Genomic DNA, 18,374 nt, shown 5'->3' on the forward strand with positions numbered 1-18,374 from the left:
ATTTTTTAATTTATAAGATGTGCCGGTCACCCCCGTGTACATTTCAGTAAGTACGCAGCTGCTTTGTCTCCTATTATCTTTGTTCTACAAAGGAGTTCTTTAGTCTCTATTCTTCTCGTTCTTTGTGTCGAGGTGCGGATATTGTTCATTTGCCCAATCAAATTGCAGCTTGTAAGAGCTGCGTACTGACCCGTACGTTTACAGGGAGTCCAACCTCCTGGCTAATTTAGGATATCTAAATGGCGGTAGCTGACTCGATATTCGATCACTCTTTCCGCTTGTTCATTGTCGTCGACATTACAGTTCTTGAAAATAGATATTTGGCGTAATAAAAGTAAGTCGGTCTTCTTGGCTGTCAGTAAGCTTCATTCTCGCAGCGTGCTCACACTGAAACTCCAAGTTACGAAAATTTTGCAATTCAACTCCACCTTTGGGAATTGAGTCCGTGCATGGAGCAGCCCGCTCTGTCTAAATGTTAATTTTGATTGTGTAAAGCATGGATCTAATGAAATTTTCATGTTTGTACAATCAACCACCAACTCTCCTAGGTTTTCTTGCAGGTCAATAATAACCTGAACCTTGTTTGTTTTTGTTTTTTCCAAAAAAAAGTCAATTATTTACTAGGTACTAGGTTTAATAAGCCAGTGGCTGCGCTCTCAGGCTGTTATACGGCGAACTGTCTCTGTTCTCGGTATTTATCCTTTACTGACAAGTCGAGCAGGTGCTCCTAGTCCCTGGCACTCGGATTACGGGGCTTCCTGTACTCGTTAAAGTTCTTAAAACCTTTCACTTATATCAATCTAGCCAAAACAAAGCATAGATAAACTTTCAAATTCTGAAAAGAGAATTGTATTTGATCGAAATTTGAATTTTCTACAGATCTTTGAAAATTTTCCTGGCTGCGCGAAAGGAGGTTGAATCGAGTGAATAATTCCAAGTTTTTGCGGGAAAATCTGAAACAACGTACTCTTAAATCCGTTAAAATTCAGAGACGGCAATACCACAATATATTGGCGAAGTGTTTTCTATTGCAATGCTACCCACAATGAAGCGAAGAATAATTTATAGTCGAGAATTGTATGCGAAAAAAGAAAATATCGTTTTGTTGTAAGTTTCAAAAACAGCGCGCGCTCGTGAGAATGTCGTCATTCTTGATTGCGAATGCAGCGCGCGCGCACAATGCAAAAACTAAAAAGACTATTCAAAGACTAAAAAATATCCGCTAAATTTTGCAGATTTGTTTCCTGAAATTAAATAATTATTTGACTACCAGGTTGAGATATAAAGATTACGGTAAAAGTTGTAACCACACAACGTTCTTCAGCAATAACTATGAAGGCGGGAACCGGTTTTGCGCGCGCATATGTTTTTCGTGTAATTTGGTTGACATCTCGATCTACGTCACAAATGACTGGATCCGGGCCTTTCAGTTCACGGCCTTTTTTTCCGAAGGTTGACCAAAATACCTCAATGTTACAGATTTGGGTTATTCGCGCGAACGCGTTAGGGTCCATATGAACCACATACCATTTGGAAAATGAAAATATAAAGAATTGACAAAGTCTATTAACTTTGAAAGGTTATATGGACTTTAATAAGCCGTGTGGGAGCGCGGGATCTGGGACGAGCTCCCCATCGACACAGGAGACCCTATCCAAACGGCGTCGACTTCGACCCCCAGCTATAGGGTAAAAAAATGGACCCTACTTTAAGATTCCTTAAGACACACTTTTTGCCCGCAAAGGGGGGGGGGGGAGGGGGTGCGCGCATGTCATGAGCTTTTAGATGACGATGGTGATAGAAAAAAAACCTTTAACCCTCGTCCATTAAAGTGACTCATCAGAGTCTACCGGAGGAAATTGGACCATATTGTAATAGATCCTACTCCATACCCCTTCTACAGCATTTATCTGACGATGAGTTTTGGGATATGATGCTAAGTTATACATGTTAATCGCACGGCCAGTTAATGGTTGACTTATTAAGTGACACAACTTTGCAGATTAATGGGTTTCGTTTAACGGTTTATGTGATAGAGCAAAGAAATATTCCGCACAAAATATTTTTTGAAGAAAGCTAGGACTCTCCCCTAAGAGATGTGAAAAAAATTTGACCCCCCCCTCTCCCCCCGCTAAGTAATGACACGTCCCTTATTTCCCTCATTTTAAAAAGTTTGAGTATGTTACAATGTTCCTATTCGAGATACAAAATACAGATATTATGTTTTAAACTCATAGAAAGCAGCTCCGATAAACTCACAACAAGCTTGTATTCGGGTGACCTCTGACCCTTATATCGTGCTGTGTCACCTTCAGTGCAAACAACTCCCACTGACCGTGTCAGGCACAGCACACGAAGTCTCCTCGTCGCTCTGTGTTTCCGCGGATGATCATAGCTTCTCTTGCTTGAACAGACTTTGGTCGTAGTCCTCGGTTGTTTTGTTACATCCAAGATGTCCCAAGTCGCGCTCCATAAAGAGAATGGCGAAGACAAAATTGACATGATCCAAGCACCAACACTCTCTTTCACGGACACTAGTCGCCCTCGATGGCTTGTTCCACTCGTCATCCTTGCTTGCATCGCGATCATCACTGGTCTCGCCCTTATCATAGTCAATACTGTGCGAAAACCCGAGTGTGCTGGGCCGAAGGGAAGCAGCACAGGGGAAGACTCGAGAGAGGAGTGTAGATTCTCTGAGGAGGCCAAGAGGGCTGGCTTGCAAGAGTTTCTCAAGAAAGCACAGTCCAAGTACTATGAAATGAACCCGGATAATGTGGCTTGGCAACCTGAAGTACCCGACCGTAGGAAGCATCTAAAGGAAAGGTAGGGCGATTTGAACTATAAGCGAGCGTACGAAAGCCCTGTATACGCGATAAATAGCTTAATACAAACCTCCACAGTAAAGGTCTGGTGTCATTCTCAAATCGTACTCACTGAACCAAGACTAAAAGACTAGAAATTTGCATCATTTAATGACAACAGTAATAATGTCTACATATAGTTATGTTTACTCTTGTAACATGCTTTTGGCCAGACTCACAATTTTACACCTACACCTGGGATCTCCTATTCCACGTGTTTCGGGTCTTGTGTGGTTCGATAAGTTCGATAAGTATCCCTAGACCCTCGGCAGTAGCCTGCAAGCTTATAGCAGCGTCAACTCGTCTATTAGGGGCGGCCTCAACGCCGGATTCATCTCTATAATTGTGAAAATAATATCTGTCAGCACTAGTTCGTGATACGTCTGTTAAGTTTGTTACGAGAGGGGGATGATTAATTAGTAAATGCCACTCTAATTTCGAGCATAATCCCGGTAACCCCTGTGGTAATAACGGAAGTGTAATGGCACATGATGACATGACAGACCCCTGGGCCGGTGGGGAAAGGGATAATTTTGTTTCCAAATGGCACGACCAAGCGAATTAATCAGTATGGCTCATGTAACTGACTACGGCGCATCTTTTTAAACTGAAGAGTATCACATACACTACTAAAGGGGAATAAAATAAACAATCAACAATCCCCTTCTTCGCCTAATCCGATTTTTTTTTTCTTAAAGAGCTACAACTTTGCTATAGTTTTCGTTTAATATCGGAAGGCACATAATGTGTAAAATTCTCAAAATAACCATCCAAAAACAAAGTTTTATACTTTATTTGCCAATTAAATCGAAAATATCCCATTGGCTTCCCTAAATCAGCTAAAGGACGTGGATGCTTTTTCACATTTGGTACTTTGCTAGGATGACGAAATGGCGGCTTCAAGGAGACACGGGACAGGGCGCCCCCTTGGCAGATGGGGACTGGGGCAAAGGGGAGATGCACTTTATTGTCCCCCTGTGCGTGGATATTGTCCTTAATGGGCCATCATCTTTTTATTGGCATTCCCTGAAATAAGGTCCCCAAACATCGCTGTTTTGTTGCCACATCTATGCATTTATTTTCAGGTATTTTCCATATAATCCTGACCCTAAACAGCTAAAAAAGAAGACAGATGCCGCCTTGGCATTACTGAGTGAAGTGAACAATATGGGTATTGATGCGAACGGACTGAAACCGCGTGAGGCGAAGGCTTTGGCGCAGGTATGAGGCCCCCTCCCCCCGTAGTATCCACCGCACTCCCCAGCCCCTACCACTAGCCTCTACTGCACCACAGCCGTTACACTGTATACGTTACAGCCATGTACTACAGGTGCGTAGCTCGACCGCGAAGTGGGTCACTTATTAATGTAGGATCGCGAAATACCCTTTTCCATATAATATCCATGTCAGTTTTCCCGGTTTAGACTAGCCTACTCCGGAGAGGGAGAACGCAACGCTACTTTTGCCCTGAAACCAGCACAAAGACCAAGGCGATAAGGAAATACTGAGCGCGCAGCGCGAGTTCCTCGTGTAGCTAATTCTATTCGTTTTTCTAACGTTTAGAGACGCCTGTGGAGGAGGCTAGGTTCAGGCATAAATTGAGTCTGTTTGTCATCAACTCCGCTTAAGGTTTTTTTCCCTCCTCAAAAATAAATAAAACAAAAATTATTTCGATCTAAACCATTGTTTCGCGGTCAGATAGAGTCATATACACTGTTTATTTGTAAGAACGTCAAACTTTAAGTTGAGGTTGGGCCGTTCGTATTTTTGGAGCATTTAAGGCTGAAAATATTTTTTTCGCTCTTAAATTTTAGTTTGTATACAAATATAATACCGAATGAATTATTAGGACAAAAATGAGTTCTCTGATAAAAATCGACCACACCCGAAAAAGCAAAAAAGGATTTTTTATGTCTTTGCAGTATCTCTACCGGACGTTTATTATATTGTCGGATTTGACTACATACCAGAAGCTACATACATAAAGCTTATGCTTTATAGTTTTGCCTACAAATAGCATGTCTATTGACAGTGGACCTGCGGCCGTTGTAGGGCGTTCGCACCCCCTGCACCCCCCCCCCCCTCCCCCTGAGTACAGGCCTGGCATGTTCTTAAAATTTGGTGAAGTCTCAGAGGCTGGACGTTTTTTTTAAAAAAGAATCTTATATAAAAAAAGAGCGTAGCAGCTGTTTTGGACGCCATCTTTGCCTTTGACTCGACCTCTTTGTCGCTGCACTTTTGTAACTCGCATCCTTGGATTAATAGACCTGCATGCTCTTGTAGGTAAAGCACTTCCTGAAGCACACGTTCGGCGTTCCGTACGCAGAGAATTACTACGCGGGTGACTGGCTTCTAGGTCCAGACCTCTTCTGTTGGCAGGCGATATGCACCGTGTCTTATGACGTCAACGCCTTGGCCTCCCACGTGACCCCTAGAACCTACGAGGACGTAGACTACCTTGTGGACATGATTATGAAGCACAAGACTGTAGTGGACCAATATAGGTGAGAGTTGAGAATTGCCACGCTGGCCAAACACATATTTATGCCCAAGAACCCTATTTCTTTTATAATAACTTTATAGGGCAGTCTAATTTCATTGAAAAAAGCAAGCAAAATTTTGAGCGTGCTCCCGCTGATTTGTTCATTTAGCCCGTAAAATGCACAACAATGCCATGTAAAGTTATTATAATAAAGCACTTAATATAGGGAATACAGTTATCCGAGGCATTCGGTAATTTTTAGGTACTCTTAACACTACTATGGTGATTTTAACCCTTTAATGGATAAAGCCAAACCCCCTGCCCCTCCCCCCCATCCCTACCCAATACACTTTCCGTGCTCTCTAGCCCGCAAATGATAATACACTACTAAACCAGACAAAATAGTACTAAGACATTATAAGAATGAATAAATGTGGATCGTCGAGAGCCAATACCATAGAAAGATTTGAATAGTAAACTAAACCAATCTTTCTTTCTTTAAGGTCCAACGTTGTCCTTGGCGTGAAATCCGGAATGGTTCGTACAAAGATAGACTGTGTTGCTGGTGTAGACGCCCTGAAAGAGCGCTACAGAGTGCTCTCGCTGGCAAACAACTCAAAAGGCGTGCTCGATGACTGGTACACTGCTAACTTCAAGCGACCCGAGTATTACTCCGAACTCGAAAAAGGCGTTAATGAGAAATGGACCAAGAACCACAAGGGAATGAACGTCAGTGACTCTATCCTAGACGCCCTCGTCAAAGGTCTAGGGCAACCTTTGCTGGACCTCATTAACTACCTCGAGGGTGATCACATGCGCCACTGTCTGCCTAATGACTTTAGGAGTGGTCTTGGTGGGTTGCCTGTGGATTACGTGTACTATGACGGTGTCCCAGATAAGAAGCAGCCAACCAATAAGAAGCTTCCGACTGGTGAACCGCTGAATGGCACGCAGACGTATCGCATGATCCTCTCGTACTTCACTACGACTGACATCTCGCCGGAGGAGATCTATGAGGAAGGCAAAAGACAGCTCGACTCATTCTACTCAGAGGTGGGATTTGTATGAAATGGTGTCTTATTTTTATTTTCATGATAAATGTCCCGAAGCAGGGCCGTAGCAGGGGGTGGGGCACTGGGGGCATGTGCCCTCCAAATATTTCCTAAATTATAAGGAAATGACCAGTAGGAAAAAGACGGCTCGACTCATTTCACTAGGGAGTGTAAATGAAATGGTGTCTTTCTTTTTATCTTTATTTTTTTATGATGAATGTCCTGCATTTGGAAGGGAAGAAAAGGAATGAGGATCAACTCTATTCAGAATAGGTGGAATTGCTCTGATAGAACACATGATCTTCTGGGTGGCAAATCCAAGCCAAAATAAACACAGAAATGACTGCGCCCGTCACGCCAGAGAACCTGAATTAAAACCCTTACATGAAAATAAATCCTTACGGAAAAACTTTCTGTTTTTATTATGTTTATATTTTATAAGTGCTAGATTTGTTGTTTTTTGTTGCTGTTATTTTGCCGCTAAAAGCCTGATGAGCGGTGAGCGCGCGCTAGTTTGCCACCCCAACAGTCACGTGATCTCTTATTGCAGCCAAATATACTAAATTTTATTTGTTTGTTTTGATGTGGACTGCTCTTACAGTTCAGGGCGCAAAGTACAGTAAGGGTGGCAGGTATGGCCACAGTCATGACTGTTGATACAGTCATTAGATCTTGCAGAGACTAATTTGCCTTTTATATAATTATATTAAAAAAAGGGTAGCTAGTTACCCGGAATCTAGCACCCTGGACCACCCGGTTTATTTTCAGCAAGTTTACGATAGTCAGGAATAATATAATGCATTAATGATTTACTCTAACTCGTATACGATAATCAGGAATAATATAATGCATAAATGATTTACTCTAACTCGACGGGAGAGACTGGCTATGCATTATTTAATCGATTTTTAATGTTAAGGTTTTAAACATCACCATCATGTACACTGGAAAGTCAAACGAAAGAGATTCCGTAAAGGAGTTCAAGGCGGTCTTAAACTCGGCAAATATGTGGCATAACAACGGATCCTTCCCTAAGAATGAGTCGGACGAGAACGCATACAAGAAGTGCGTGAGTCCGGCGTCCGCCGCCAAGTACTGTCCCGTCCGATGGGCCGCCATACAGAGATGGGCCAAGTTTTGTCGCCAGGTAAGATAATACGTGCGTGGTCATTAGGGGGGAAGGAGAGCTAAAAATGAGGGGATAAGTATGGTTCCGTGCAGTGGGCCGCCATACAGACATGGGCCAATTTTTGTCGCCAGGTAAGATATATGGGCGTGGTCATTAGGGAGTAAGGAGAGCTAAAAATGAGGGGGTAAGTATGGTTCCGTGCAGTGGGCCACCATACAGACATGGGCCAATTTTTGGTGCCATGTAAGATATATGGGCGTGAGATAAGAGGGTAAGCTATGGTCACGGGAATTAGGATACTTTGTCAGCGATTTCTTTTATAAAATAAACAAAAATGAATCCCCAATTTGTTTTAAATATTGAACTACGCGAATAAAGTATTTCTAGCCTTATAATCTGAAATGTCTCCTGCCTTCTGAGTTAGCGATATCCTTTTTGGTTGCCTCTTGTTATTTCTCTATTTCTATTGTCTAAAAACCCTAGCGATCGTTGTTTTCAAGTCTCGAAACATTTATAAACCGTACTGTGTAATCAGAGCCTCTTTAGTGTTCGTGACAAGCCCGATCCCTCTCCGATCCCTCTCCGATATCTCTCCGATCCCTCTCCGAACCTAACTTCGTATTTAAGTTCTATATAAAATAGGAAAGGAGTGAAACAACGATTCCATTATTCGAAAACCTGCCTAGTTACGGCCAATGTTGTGATGATTGATTGACAGCTCACTTTCTCTTTGAACTTATCGCGCCGCCGACACACGCCCGGGCATGTGACAAGTGCTGGGATCGGGCCTTTTTTAAAAAAATGTTTCTACGGACCGTTGCATTTCTTCATTCAAAAAGTTAAATGGCATCCGATGACCAGATAATAATTTGATTTGATCTATCCCCCTTATTCACTTCTCCATTAAAAATAAAACACTTTTCCCTCTGTCGATAACTTGCAGAATTTTCTGTTGTTCCGGGTAAAAATTCAAATTAAACATCCGAGCTAAACTATTTTGCCTTGCCGCTAGCCGTTTTTTTAAAACGAGAAAGTAGCCACAAGCATCCTTGACCGACGCTGTTGTACTAGTTACGCTTGACCGCGCTGGGAAGGAGCACAGGTAGCCCAGGCAATGGTTGCTTGTGTGTTTTTTCTCTTATGTCGTTATGTACATGTCGTTATGTTGAGCTTATGTAAAATGTAGAACTATTCACATTTGAACATATGAGGATGCACACGCCTATGTCGTTATTTCGTTATGCCACTAGTGTGCACCAGGCATAAGGGGCAAGCAGAGGGCCAAGGGGGTCTAGAGATGTGCGAAGTTTTGCCACCGGGTTTAATCGCACGGGTGAACAGCTAACCCTCCTAGTTATGAAGTCCGAGTCAAGCACCACTGTGATTTTCGTAGTTAAAAAAACATAGGGTTAAAGTGGAATCTTCTACGCCTCTGTAAATCATAGTAGCTTTGCTGGCGTCTCGAGCACTTGCCTTTTAACGGAGCTCCGTTTCAACCAAACCTTCGTAGCCCCCCCCCCCCCCTCCTAGTTACTTAACAGCTCGTCACTAGTCCTTCTTTTTATAACCTGTGATAACCGTGGCATCTTGGTCTCCCATAGACACTGTCAAGAGCTTTCCGTCTGTTAGGTTTTATTGAGTCTCCCTTGTACCACATAGAGCCTGTCGAGAGCTTTCCGTCTGTTGCGGTTCTTATCGAGACTTGCTTGTCCCCCTTTGCAGGTGATGGGAATGTTGTACCCCAAGATAACAGACTTGTTCTATTTTACTGGAGCTAAGATAACCGCGCCGAACTGCCCCGTGGAAATGCTACCGCACTACAACCCCTCTAACGGAGCGCAGTTCTTCAAAGAGAGCAAGACATGCGCCCAGCCTTCGTACTTCGGACTGCCTTTTTTCCTAAAGGATTATGGCCCCATATTCCAGGAGTGGTCGGTGACAGCGCATGAGGCTCGACCCGGACATCATACACAGATACAAAGTGAGTAAATCGTGACCCCCAGCGGTTTGGTTAAAATACGGTGAGTAACCTACAGAACAGTCAAGGGAGAGAATGAGTGACTGTGGGGGGGGGGGGGGGGGGGGGAGAGTAGATATTTGTTTGTGTAGTTGTAAAAGGGCCAGGAACAAGGTAAGTGACAAAGGGGTGGGGGGCAGAGTGAGTGATATAGGGGGGCTAGAATGGGTGTCTTAATTAGGGGGTGGGAAATGGAGTTTGATATAAATAGTAAACGGGAAAAGGGACGTATATTGCATAATATTGACAGAGGGGGAGGGGTAGAGTACGTGATGCAGGGGAAGGGATGTGGGTTTAGTAATGGATGGGGATGGGGGTTGAATGCAGATTTAATGATGGGGTTGGAGAGGGTGGTAGAATAATGGAAAGGGTGTTATACCGATATACCCGTATATTTGGAATGCTGCTTATATATTTTTTTCATTTTCTTTTTACTGCAGGTGTTAACGAGCATTTTCAGGATACTTGTGGTGGAGTTCCCGGATGGCTGGACAGCGAAACTTACTACACAGCGTTCACGGAGGGGTGGGGACTATACAGCGAGAATCCGCTGATCTCGGATGACACGGATACTTACAAGGACAATATGTTACAGAGATATGGCATGCTCAAGTGGCAGGTAGGGGTCCTCTAAGGGTTGTTTACCATTTACTCGGAAATTCCGGTACTTCTGGTTATTTTGTAAATGGTACGGATTCCTTCCCCTGGAAAATTTCCGGAAAATGTGGAATTGCTTGTAGTCAACATTCACCGGGGATACCAGATATTCCGGAAAATTGTGTACCATTGTGCAGTTTTCCATAGAATATTTGACCAAGGCCCCCATCGGCCTCTAGTCCCCAGGACCCCAAAGGATGAATTTCTGGTTTCAGAAGCAAATAGTATATGTCACCCCGAAAATTCTGGAATATAGGAAACTTTTTCTTACCATTATGGCATCCCGGAAAGCTTGGATTTCATTCCGGAATTTCCGATTAAATGGTAAACAACCAAGTTATCAGTATTATTAGCCATCAAGCCACCAATGTGGATGACATATTTTGCGTCATCTTTTATAGTAAAGTATAATGTATTTTTAGTTTCATTTGTTAAGTACTTTTTTTTATAAACAAGTTTATTTAAGCCTTGCGCGGTTCCAGGAAACAATTCTGACCAGTTTACGGAAAAAAAAAAACAGCGCTGAACGCGCCTCAATTAACAATTGAGCAACTAAAATACCCACTTAAGGTAATTCCCTTGAAATAGTTCTACAACCCACCCGAATTTTTTTAAAACTTGGCATAAACAATATTGAAGTTAAGGGCTTTCAAACAATGTTATAAAAAATGGGGGTACCGACCTCGTTTTCAAAACAGAGGGGCGTAGAGTTGACGCGTTTTTACTGATCGCGCAAGGAAAAATCACAACACTTATGTTTCAAAAAGATGGCCTATGTCTTTAGAAAATGAAGTTGTGTTTGTCGAGCTGCCAAAATCCGATCTCCTAAACAATAACCCGTAGTAGCTAACATTCAAAATAAATCACATTCTAAGAGATCGCACTAAAAGACACTGTTTTGGCTAGGCCCCTCTGTTGTGAAAACGAGGTCGGTACCCCCATTTTTTTATTACATTTTTTTAAAGCCCTTTACTAACAATATTGTTTTTGCCAAGATTTAAAAAATTTCAAGGGAATTACCTTAAAAGCCAATGGGTCAGCGAAAAACACAAACAACTATTGCTTCCCGTGAAAAAAAAAGTAGAATATCTAAGAAAATCTGCACATCCCTCCCCCTAAAATATCTAAATGATCCCTCCCTTTGGTGCGTAGTTTTGATAAGAGTTAGGGGGTCTCTATCAAGGGTCGCATGGTTGTATATTCATTTCAAAGATCTTCTGTATTCTAGGTGTGGCGGGCAGTTCGGCTTATCGTCGATACCGGTCTACATTATCGCGGAATATCAAGGTATAGTAATATAGGAGGAATATATCTATAGTTATCCATTTACATGATATACGCCTACTGCCTAAAGTATATGCTGTTTTAGATACAGGATTTTTTTCCTAGTGTCCAATTTCTAGAGAATTTTGAAGTGAATTTATTTTGAAGTGAATTTGAAAAAAAAAAAAATTTCATCACTAGACGCTTGGATGACGAAGCTATGTATTATCTTCAATAATATTACCCTTCAGCATCGCCGATCTAATAAAGCACGTATGTTCAACACGCGTGACGCGTGGTTTCGTGGGCTAGGAAAACCCTATGCAAATGAAAGTTCACCTCAGAAAAATCCGCTAGAATCACAATGAATTTCAGTCCATCTTATAATTAAATAAACAGCTCAATCATACTTCTTTAGTTTCAGATAATACAGGTAAACTTGTATTTAAAAAAAATAATTAGAGTTTCTAATATTCAAAAACAAAATAATCTTGTCACGCAAGCTGGATCTACGAAATTAAATTGAACCCCTCAAGATGACTAAAAGCGTGACTTATGTCGTTACAGATCGGATGCCCTCAAGATGTTTGAAGACTACGCCTGGGACAAATCCGACTTTGCTGTGAAGGAAGTGACTCGGTACCAGTCTGATCCTGGTCAAGCAACCGCGTACATGCTCGGTAGACTGGAACTAATAAAGATGAGGAAGAAGGCGGAGAAAGCTCTCGGCTCAAAGTTTAACTTAAAGGATTTTCATTACCAAGTACTGAAGCAGGGCTCGGCTCCTTTGGCATTCTTGAAAAGCCATATTGACCGGTACATCATGTGTGTCAAAGGCGAACTAGGCGAAAGCGCCTGTAGGTATATCCTTCCTGGTCAGAAAAACTCCCAACAAGAAAAGAAAAAGCAAGAAAACCTAGCACCTAGACCTCCTAAGATTCACTATGTGTAATGCGATTACGATTTTTTCATTAGCGCAGAAACGGAGACTTCAATTTCAGTTTGTTACCTTTTCAAGTATACATAGACATATAGCCATGTACATCGCTTACGCACGTTTTAAGAGCCATAATAAGCCTTTTTATTCGAATTGTTGGAAGACAAACCATGAAATGAAATCTCGAGATAACCTACAAAAATCAAAGTTCTGTCATCTAACTCTATTCAATTAAAAACATCGATTCCCGAAATCAGCCAATGGAAATTGATGTTCATTGCACTTGGCAATTTTTGCTAGGCAGCCGAAGAGACACGAATTAAAGTAGAGTATATAAGCAGAGGAGAGAGAAAATAATAGCTCCGTTCTCTTTCCTTCATCGATTGCGTTTCCTCTCTCCTCCACAGTTTCTTGCACTCGCGTGATCGTGTTTACTCATTTAGACGCCTCGGCGTGAACCTCAAATGCTTTAAGGCTCTTATCAATCGATCATTTCGATCATGCTCTTATCAATCGATCATTTCGATCATGCTCTCATCAATCGATCATTTCGATAATGCTTGAAAATCAAGCGCTTTCTTTCTTCACTAGAGTGCCCACAAAGGCTGCTGGGTTCTCATTGACACCATCATGCTACGTTTATTCCGATACGGAGCTAATCCAATGCTCACTCATGCTTCACTCAACCAGATTATTCTAATTTTTTAACTTCAACCAGAATCTTTTAATTGCAAAACCGTGATATATCTTTCTTGGGCTGTCCTGTTAGTTTTTTCCTCATTTTGAGGGCGGCTCTTCTTCGAGAAAGTATTTTGAGTGGGGAAATTGGTCACTTCTATTTTCCTTTATCATGCGACATCTTGGATTAAGTGCGACATGGAAACGAGGCTTTACGGTTATCACCCGTGTTTTACAAAATGGCGAGTTATGTGGAGGGTCCTGAAGCCGAAGGGGTAAAACAGGGGCCGGGATCCGCCTTATTTTGGGCCGGGAAAACGGGATTTGTCTACCGGGAACGGGAATCAACATGCCTCAACGGGAATTTTTATTTTTCAAATAACTTCTTGTTTATGCTAAAAACGTTGTGAATCTATATAATTTTTCGCATTGTAAGAGCTTTCTGGATAGCATCAAACTTCAAACCTTGCTGCTCAGCGGACGTCACTTCCTAAGACTTCTAACCCTTCTAAATTTAGGTCTTTTCAGCACCCACCCCCCCCCCCCCCCCCTGTATAGTTTACAGTAGTCGTACTCAAATAATAAACAGTAGCGAAACTTTCTATTGCTCACACCCACCTTCCCCCATTCAAAGCAGTAGTAGTGTTTTGGCGCAGCTGGCGCAAAATTTGATCAACCACGCAAAAGTTTTTTTGATCGCGGTCTGCGCATGCGCGAGTTCGCCAAAGATCTCTTGCATGCGCGAACACGGCCACACCTACCCGTCAATCGTTTGTCACGTGATAGCCACGCCCACCTGCCAATCATTTGTCACGTATCGCACCTAGGCAAAGGGTTTAGCTGTCGTTTGTCCCAAGGCTTGGCGGAGGTGTGCGGAGACTTAGACCGCACCGCCCCCACGCGGACCCCTTCGAAAGCCTTAGCAACCACACACATCACACCCAGAGGGAGCTCGAGGGGGCTAGCCTCTCGGCTTCACATCTAAAAAGTTTTTGAAAAGTGGCTTAAAGACATGAACAGTTTAATAAAATGGAGGAACAAACGGTGAAAGATCTGAAAGCCCTCACCGTGAGAGATCTGAAAGCCCTCGCCAAGGAGCGGGGTATCCCCAGGTATTATTGGATGCTAAAAGCCGGACTCGTCGAAGCGCTAACCAACACGCCACCACAAACCCCTCCGGCTAAACTTCTCAAAGGGCTGCCACTACCGCCTCGCATTATTCCGTCCAACACATCGGGGAGGGTTCTGGACGAACCGATACCTGAGATTAATGTCCCCATTCTCAAACCCTCCCAACCCACGCGAAACTCCCACGTCCGTCCACTCAAGCATTTTGCGAACAGGGCGGTCGACTCAATCAAGAGGGAGTTAAACGAGTTTGCGGACTGGATACAATCTTATGTCCCTGAGCCTGTCAAAAAGACTGTAGATAAACGGGTCAAACGTCTGAAGGAAAAGATTAAGCGTATATCCGGGGGAACAGAAGGTCGCTTCACACCCAAAGAACAACAGACAGCATTGAAGGGGTATCTTAAGACCCACGGAATAGCCGGGCAGGAAGGGTACGACCCCAAGACATTCATCGCTAATATCAAACCAAAAGTCCTAGAGCTCATCGGTCAGCAAAAGAAGCCTATCAAAGTTAAGTTTATCTTTACTTGTAGGTTTATCAAAGAGGATCCAGCTACAGGCCAGATCGATGAAGAACTGGGATATTTTCATACAGAAAAGCCCGAAACTGTAACAGAGTCGGCCGATTTCTCCAGTTTGTTCGATACGATGGCAAATTATTTACTCGAATTGGTTGAGCAATTCCAAAAAAAGGGCTCAGGGTGGCAATTTGATCAAGTGGAATACTTTGACATCAACATCGATCCCCTTGAGCCGCTTTCGGGAAGTTCCTATATTCCGCTGCCGTCGAAACTAGTGACCAAGCACGCAGTCATCAATGTTAGGAACGAGGACGATCATGAATGTTTCAAGTGGGCAGTAACCTCTGCTGTGTATCCTAGGGAGAAAGATCCTCAAAGGCTCAATAAACAAATGATAGAGAACTCTGAGAAATTCGACTGGTCAGGGATAGAGTTCCCCGTCTCACTAAAACAGATTGACAAGTTTGAGAAACAGAACCCGTATACGGTTAATGTGTTTGGATACGAAACCAAAGTATATCCATTGAGAGTCAGCGAGAGGGATCCAGATAATGCAATCAACTTACTTCTCATCTCGAATGATGAGACGGATCATTACTGCTGGATAAAGAATATGATGAGATTAGTATCTACTCAAATTGATAAGTTTCATCATACTCGGTTTTTATGCTGTAGATGCCTGAACTCGTTTCGGTGCAAACAATCATTAGAAAAACATTCTGAATGCTGCGGCAATCATGAAGCGGTTAGAATAGAGATGCCTAAGATAGACAAGGATGGAAATCTACCCCACATTAAATTCAAAAACTACAACAGAAAAATGCGTGTCCCCTTTGTTGTCTATGCCGACTTTGAGAGCTTCACAGAGAATATAGACACTTGCTCCCCAGATGGGAGTAAAAGCTTCACTAAGCAATACCAGAAGCACAAACCGTCTGGTTTCTGCTATCTCATCAAGTGTTTCGACGGAGATATATCCCCATCCGAGCTTGTACGATACACAGCTGAATCTCCAGACGAAGATATCCCACAGCTTTTCGTAGAGTCTTTGGAGTCAGACATTAAGAAAATTTACGATAAGTTCAGGTTCCCTAAGAAGGTAAAAATGACTCCGAAGGACAAAATCGCCTATAACGACGCCACTCACTGCCACATCTGTGAGGGTGAATTAGGGGAAGACAAGGTTTTGGACCATTGCCACCTTACAGGGAAGTACAGAGGTGCTGCTCACAACGCATGCAACTTAGATCACAAAATCCCAAAGTTCTTTCCCGTTTTCTTCCACAACCTGTCCGGGTACGACAGTCATTTGTTTATCAAGAACCTAGGCGCGTCAGAGGGTAAGATAAGTTGCATACCTAATAACGAGGAAAAGTATATTTCTTTCACGAAACAGGTCGTGGTCGGCAGTTTCACGAACAAGAAGGGCAACAAGATTGATGTTAAACGTGATATCAGATTTATCGACAGTTTCAAGTTTATGTCGGCCAGTCTCGACAGTCTAGTAGGTAATATGTCAAGGGAGTGCTTCAAAAACCTGGCGGAGTACTATGAGGGGGAGGAGCTCCAGCTGTTGTTGAGGAAGGGTGTTTTCCCTTACGACTGGTTCGACGGCTTTAGCAAGCTCGACGCAACACAGCTCCCACAGAGAGAGGCATTCCACTCCAAACTCAACGACACCGACATATCGGAGGAGGATCACCTGCACGCGCGGAGAGTGTGGGAGGTCTTTGGGATGGGGACCATGAGGGATTACCACAATCTGTATCTAGAGTCGGATGTGTTGCTTTTAGCTGACGTTTTCGAGAACTTTAGAGACGTTTGTCTCAAGAATTACGATCTGGACCCCGCTTGGTACTACACAGCGCCAGGGCTGGCTTGGGATGCAGCGTTGAAGACCACCAAGGTGAGGCTAGAGCTTCTGACGGACTATGACATGTTGCTCATGATTGAGAAGGGCATCCGTGGGGGTGTCTCCATGATAAGCAACAGACATGGGGAGGCAAATAACCCTTACATGAAGGAGTATGACCCTAACCTACCCACAAAATATATCACCTACCTTGATGCTAACAATTTGTATGGCTGGGCGATGAGCAACCCTTTACCGACTCACGGTTTCAGGTGGATGGGTGACCAAGAGCTGTCAGGTTGGAGAGACCGCCCATGCATTCTGGAGGTTGACTTGGAGTACCCCCACCACCTGCATGACTTGCACAACGATTACCCACTAGCCCCAGAGTCTATCGGGCTAGGCAAGGTGGACAAGTTGGTCCCCAACCTCAACGACAAGACAAAGTACGTTATCCACCATGAGACTCTGAGACTTTATGTGAGTTTTGGGCTAAAAGTCACCAAGATTCACAGGGGTGTCACTTTTGAGGAGTCTGCGTGGCTGGAGCCCTACATTGACTTGAACACCGATCTGAGAGCCAAGGCGACTAATGATTTCGAGAAGGACTTCTTCAAGTTGATGAACAACTCCGTCTTTGGGAAAACCATGGAGAACATTAGGAACAGGGTGGACATTCGCTTGGTGACGGACGAGAAGCAGGCCAAGAAGCTCATATCAAAGCCGAACTATCAACATCGCACCATCTTTTGCGAGAATCTTGTCGCCATTCACATGAAGAAGACAAAGTTAACCTTCAACAAACCCGTTTACTTAGGCATGTCCATCCTGGATATAAGCAAGACGCTCATGTATGATTTCCATTACAACTTTGTCAAACCCAAGTACGGTGATGCGGCTAAACTCTTATTTACCGATACGGACAGCCTGATGTATGAGATCAAGACGAAAGACTTTTACAAGGACATCAGCGGGGATGTGAGGTCCATGTTTGACACCAGCAACTTTCCGAAGGGTCACCCATCCGGTATTGAGGTGGGTGTGAACAAGAAAGTCATCGGAATGTTTAAAGATGAGGCTGGGGGCCAGCAAATTACAGAATTTGTAGGACTGAGAGCCAAACTTTACTCATACAAGATGGATGAAGGTAAAGAAGAGAAGAAATGCAAGGGCGTCAAGAGAGCAGTCGTCAAGAAGAGCATCGGTTTCGATAACTACAAGGATTGCCTATTTGATAAGAAACCTCAGATGATACTTATGAATGTCATCAGAAGTCATAAGCATGATGTTTACACTGAAACGGTGAACAAGGTCGCTCTATCTCATGAGGATGACAAGCGAATCATCTGTGACGATGGCATCCACACCTTCGCTCACGGTCATTTCAAAACTGCGGCTGGTGGTAGCTCAGTATCTTCAGGAACGACTTGAAGTTCTTCCCTACTAAATCCACGCCTAGGTCCACCTTCAGAGAGGTAGTACAACACAGGCTGTCCAACCGAAACAACACTGCGTGATAGATCAAACACTTTTAAACTCCAGATCGGATCTGTGGCTCGTCTGCGTTCACCTCCTTCCTCTTCTCCAGGAGCTAATAGGTATCTAACTCTAACCCCCGGCGGTAGTCTAACTTCATCAAGTCCAACAGGTCGCTTATACGCTGGAGGGTCAATATCAACCTCTTTCAACGCAATAGATTTTGCAGGCTCTTTGCCAGTGATTCTTATAGGCTGACTATTCAGAGTTTTCAAAACACCTGGCAATCGTTTCACCCAAACTCTAGACCGATCATCG

At 43.3% G+C, this 18,374-nt stretch overlaps 2 protein-coding genes across 2 annotated transcripts; both read left to right on the forward strand.

The window, feature by feature from the left end:
• The first annotated feature begins 2,228 nt into the window (after positions 1 to 2,228).
• On the forward strand, positions 2,229 to 12,651 carry LOC5502313. The gene is made up of 9 exons (XM_001623462.3): positions 2,229 to 2,823; positions 3,947 to 4,082; positions 5,145 to 5,365; positions 5,847 to 6,396; positions 7,315 to 7,542; positions 9,247 to 9,505; positions 9,982 to 10,160; positions 11,427 to 11,485; positions 12,029 to 12,651. Exons 1-9 carry the CDS (start codon positions 2,453 to 2,455, stop codon positions 12,411 to 12,413), a joined length of 2,388 nt encoding a protein of 795 aa, XP_001623512.2. The 5' UTR covers positions 2,229 to 2,452; the 3' UTR covers positions 12,414 to 12,651.
• Positions 12,652 to 14,105: 1,454 nt separating this feature from the next.
• On the forward strand, positions 14,106 to 18,011 carry LOC125561810. Its single transcript, XM_048726260.1, has 2 exons — positions 14,106 to 16,753; positions 16,853 to 18,011. Exons 1-2 carry the CDS (start codon positions 14,106 to 14,108, stop codon positions 18,009 to 18,011), a joined length of 3,807 nt encoding a protein of 1,268 aa, XP_048582217.1.
• The last annotated feature ends 363 nt before the right edge of the window (positions 18,012 to 18,374 follow it).

The sequence above is a fragment of the Nematostella vectensis genome, chromosome 4 (assembly GCF_932526225.1).
Source record: "Nematostella vectensis chromosome 4, jaNemVect1.1, whole genome shotgun sequence".
NCBI lineage: Eukaryota > Metazoa > Cnidaria > Anthozoa > Actiniaria > Edwardsiidae > Nematostella > Nematostella vectensis.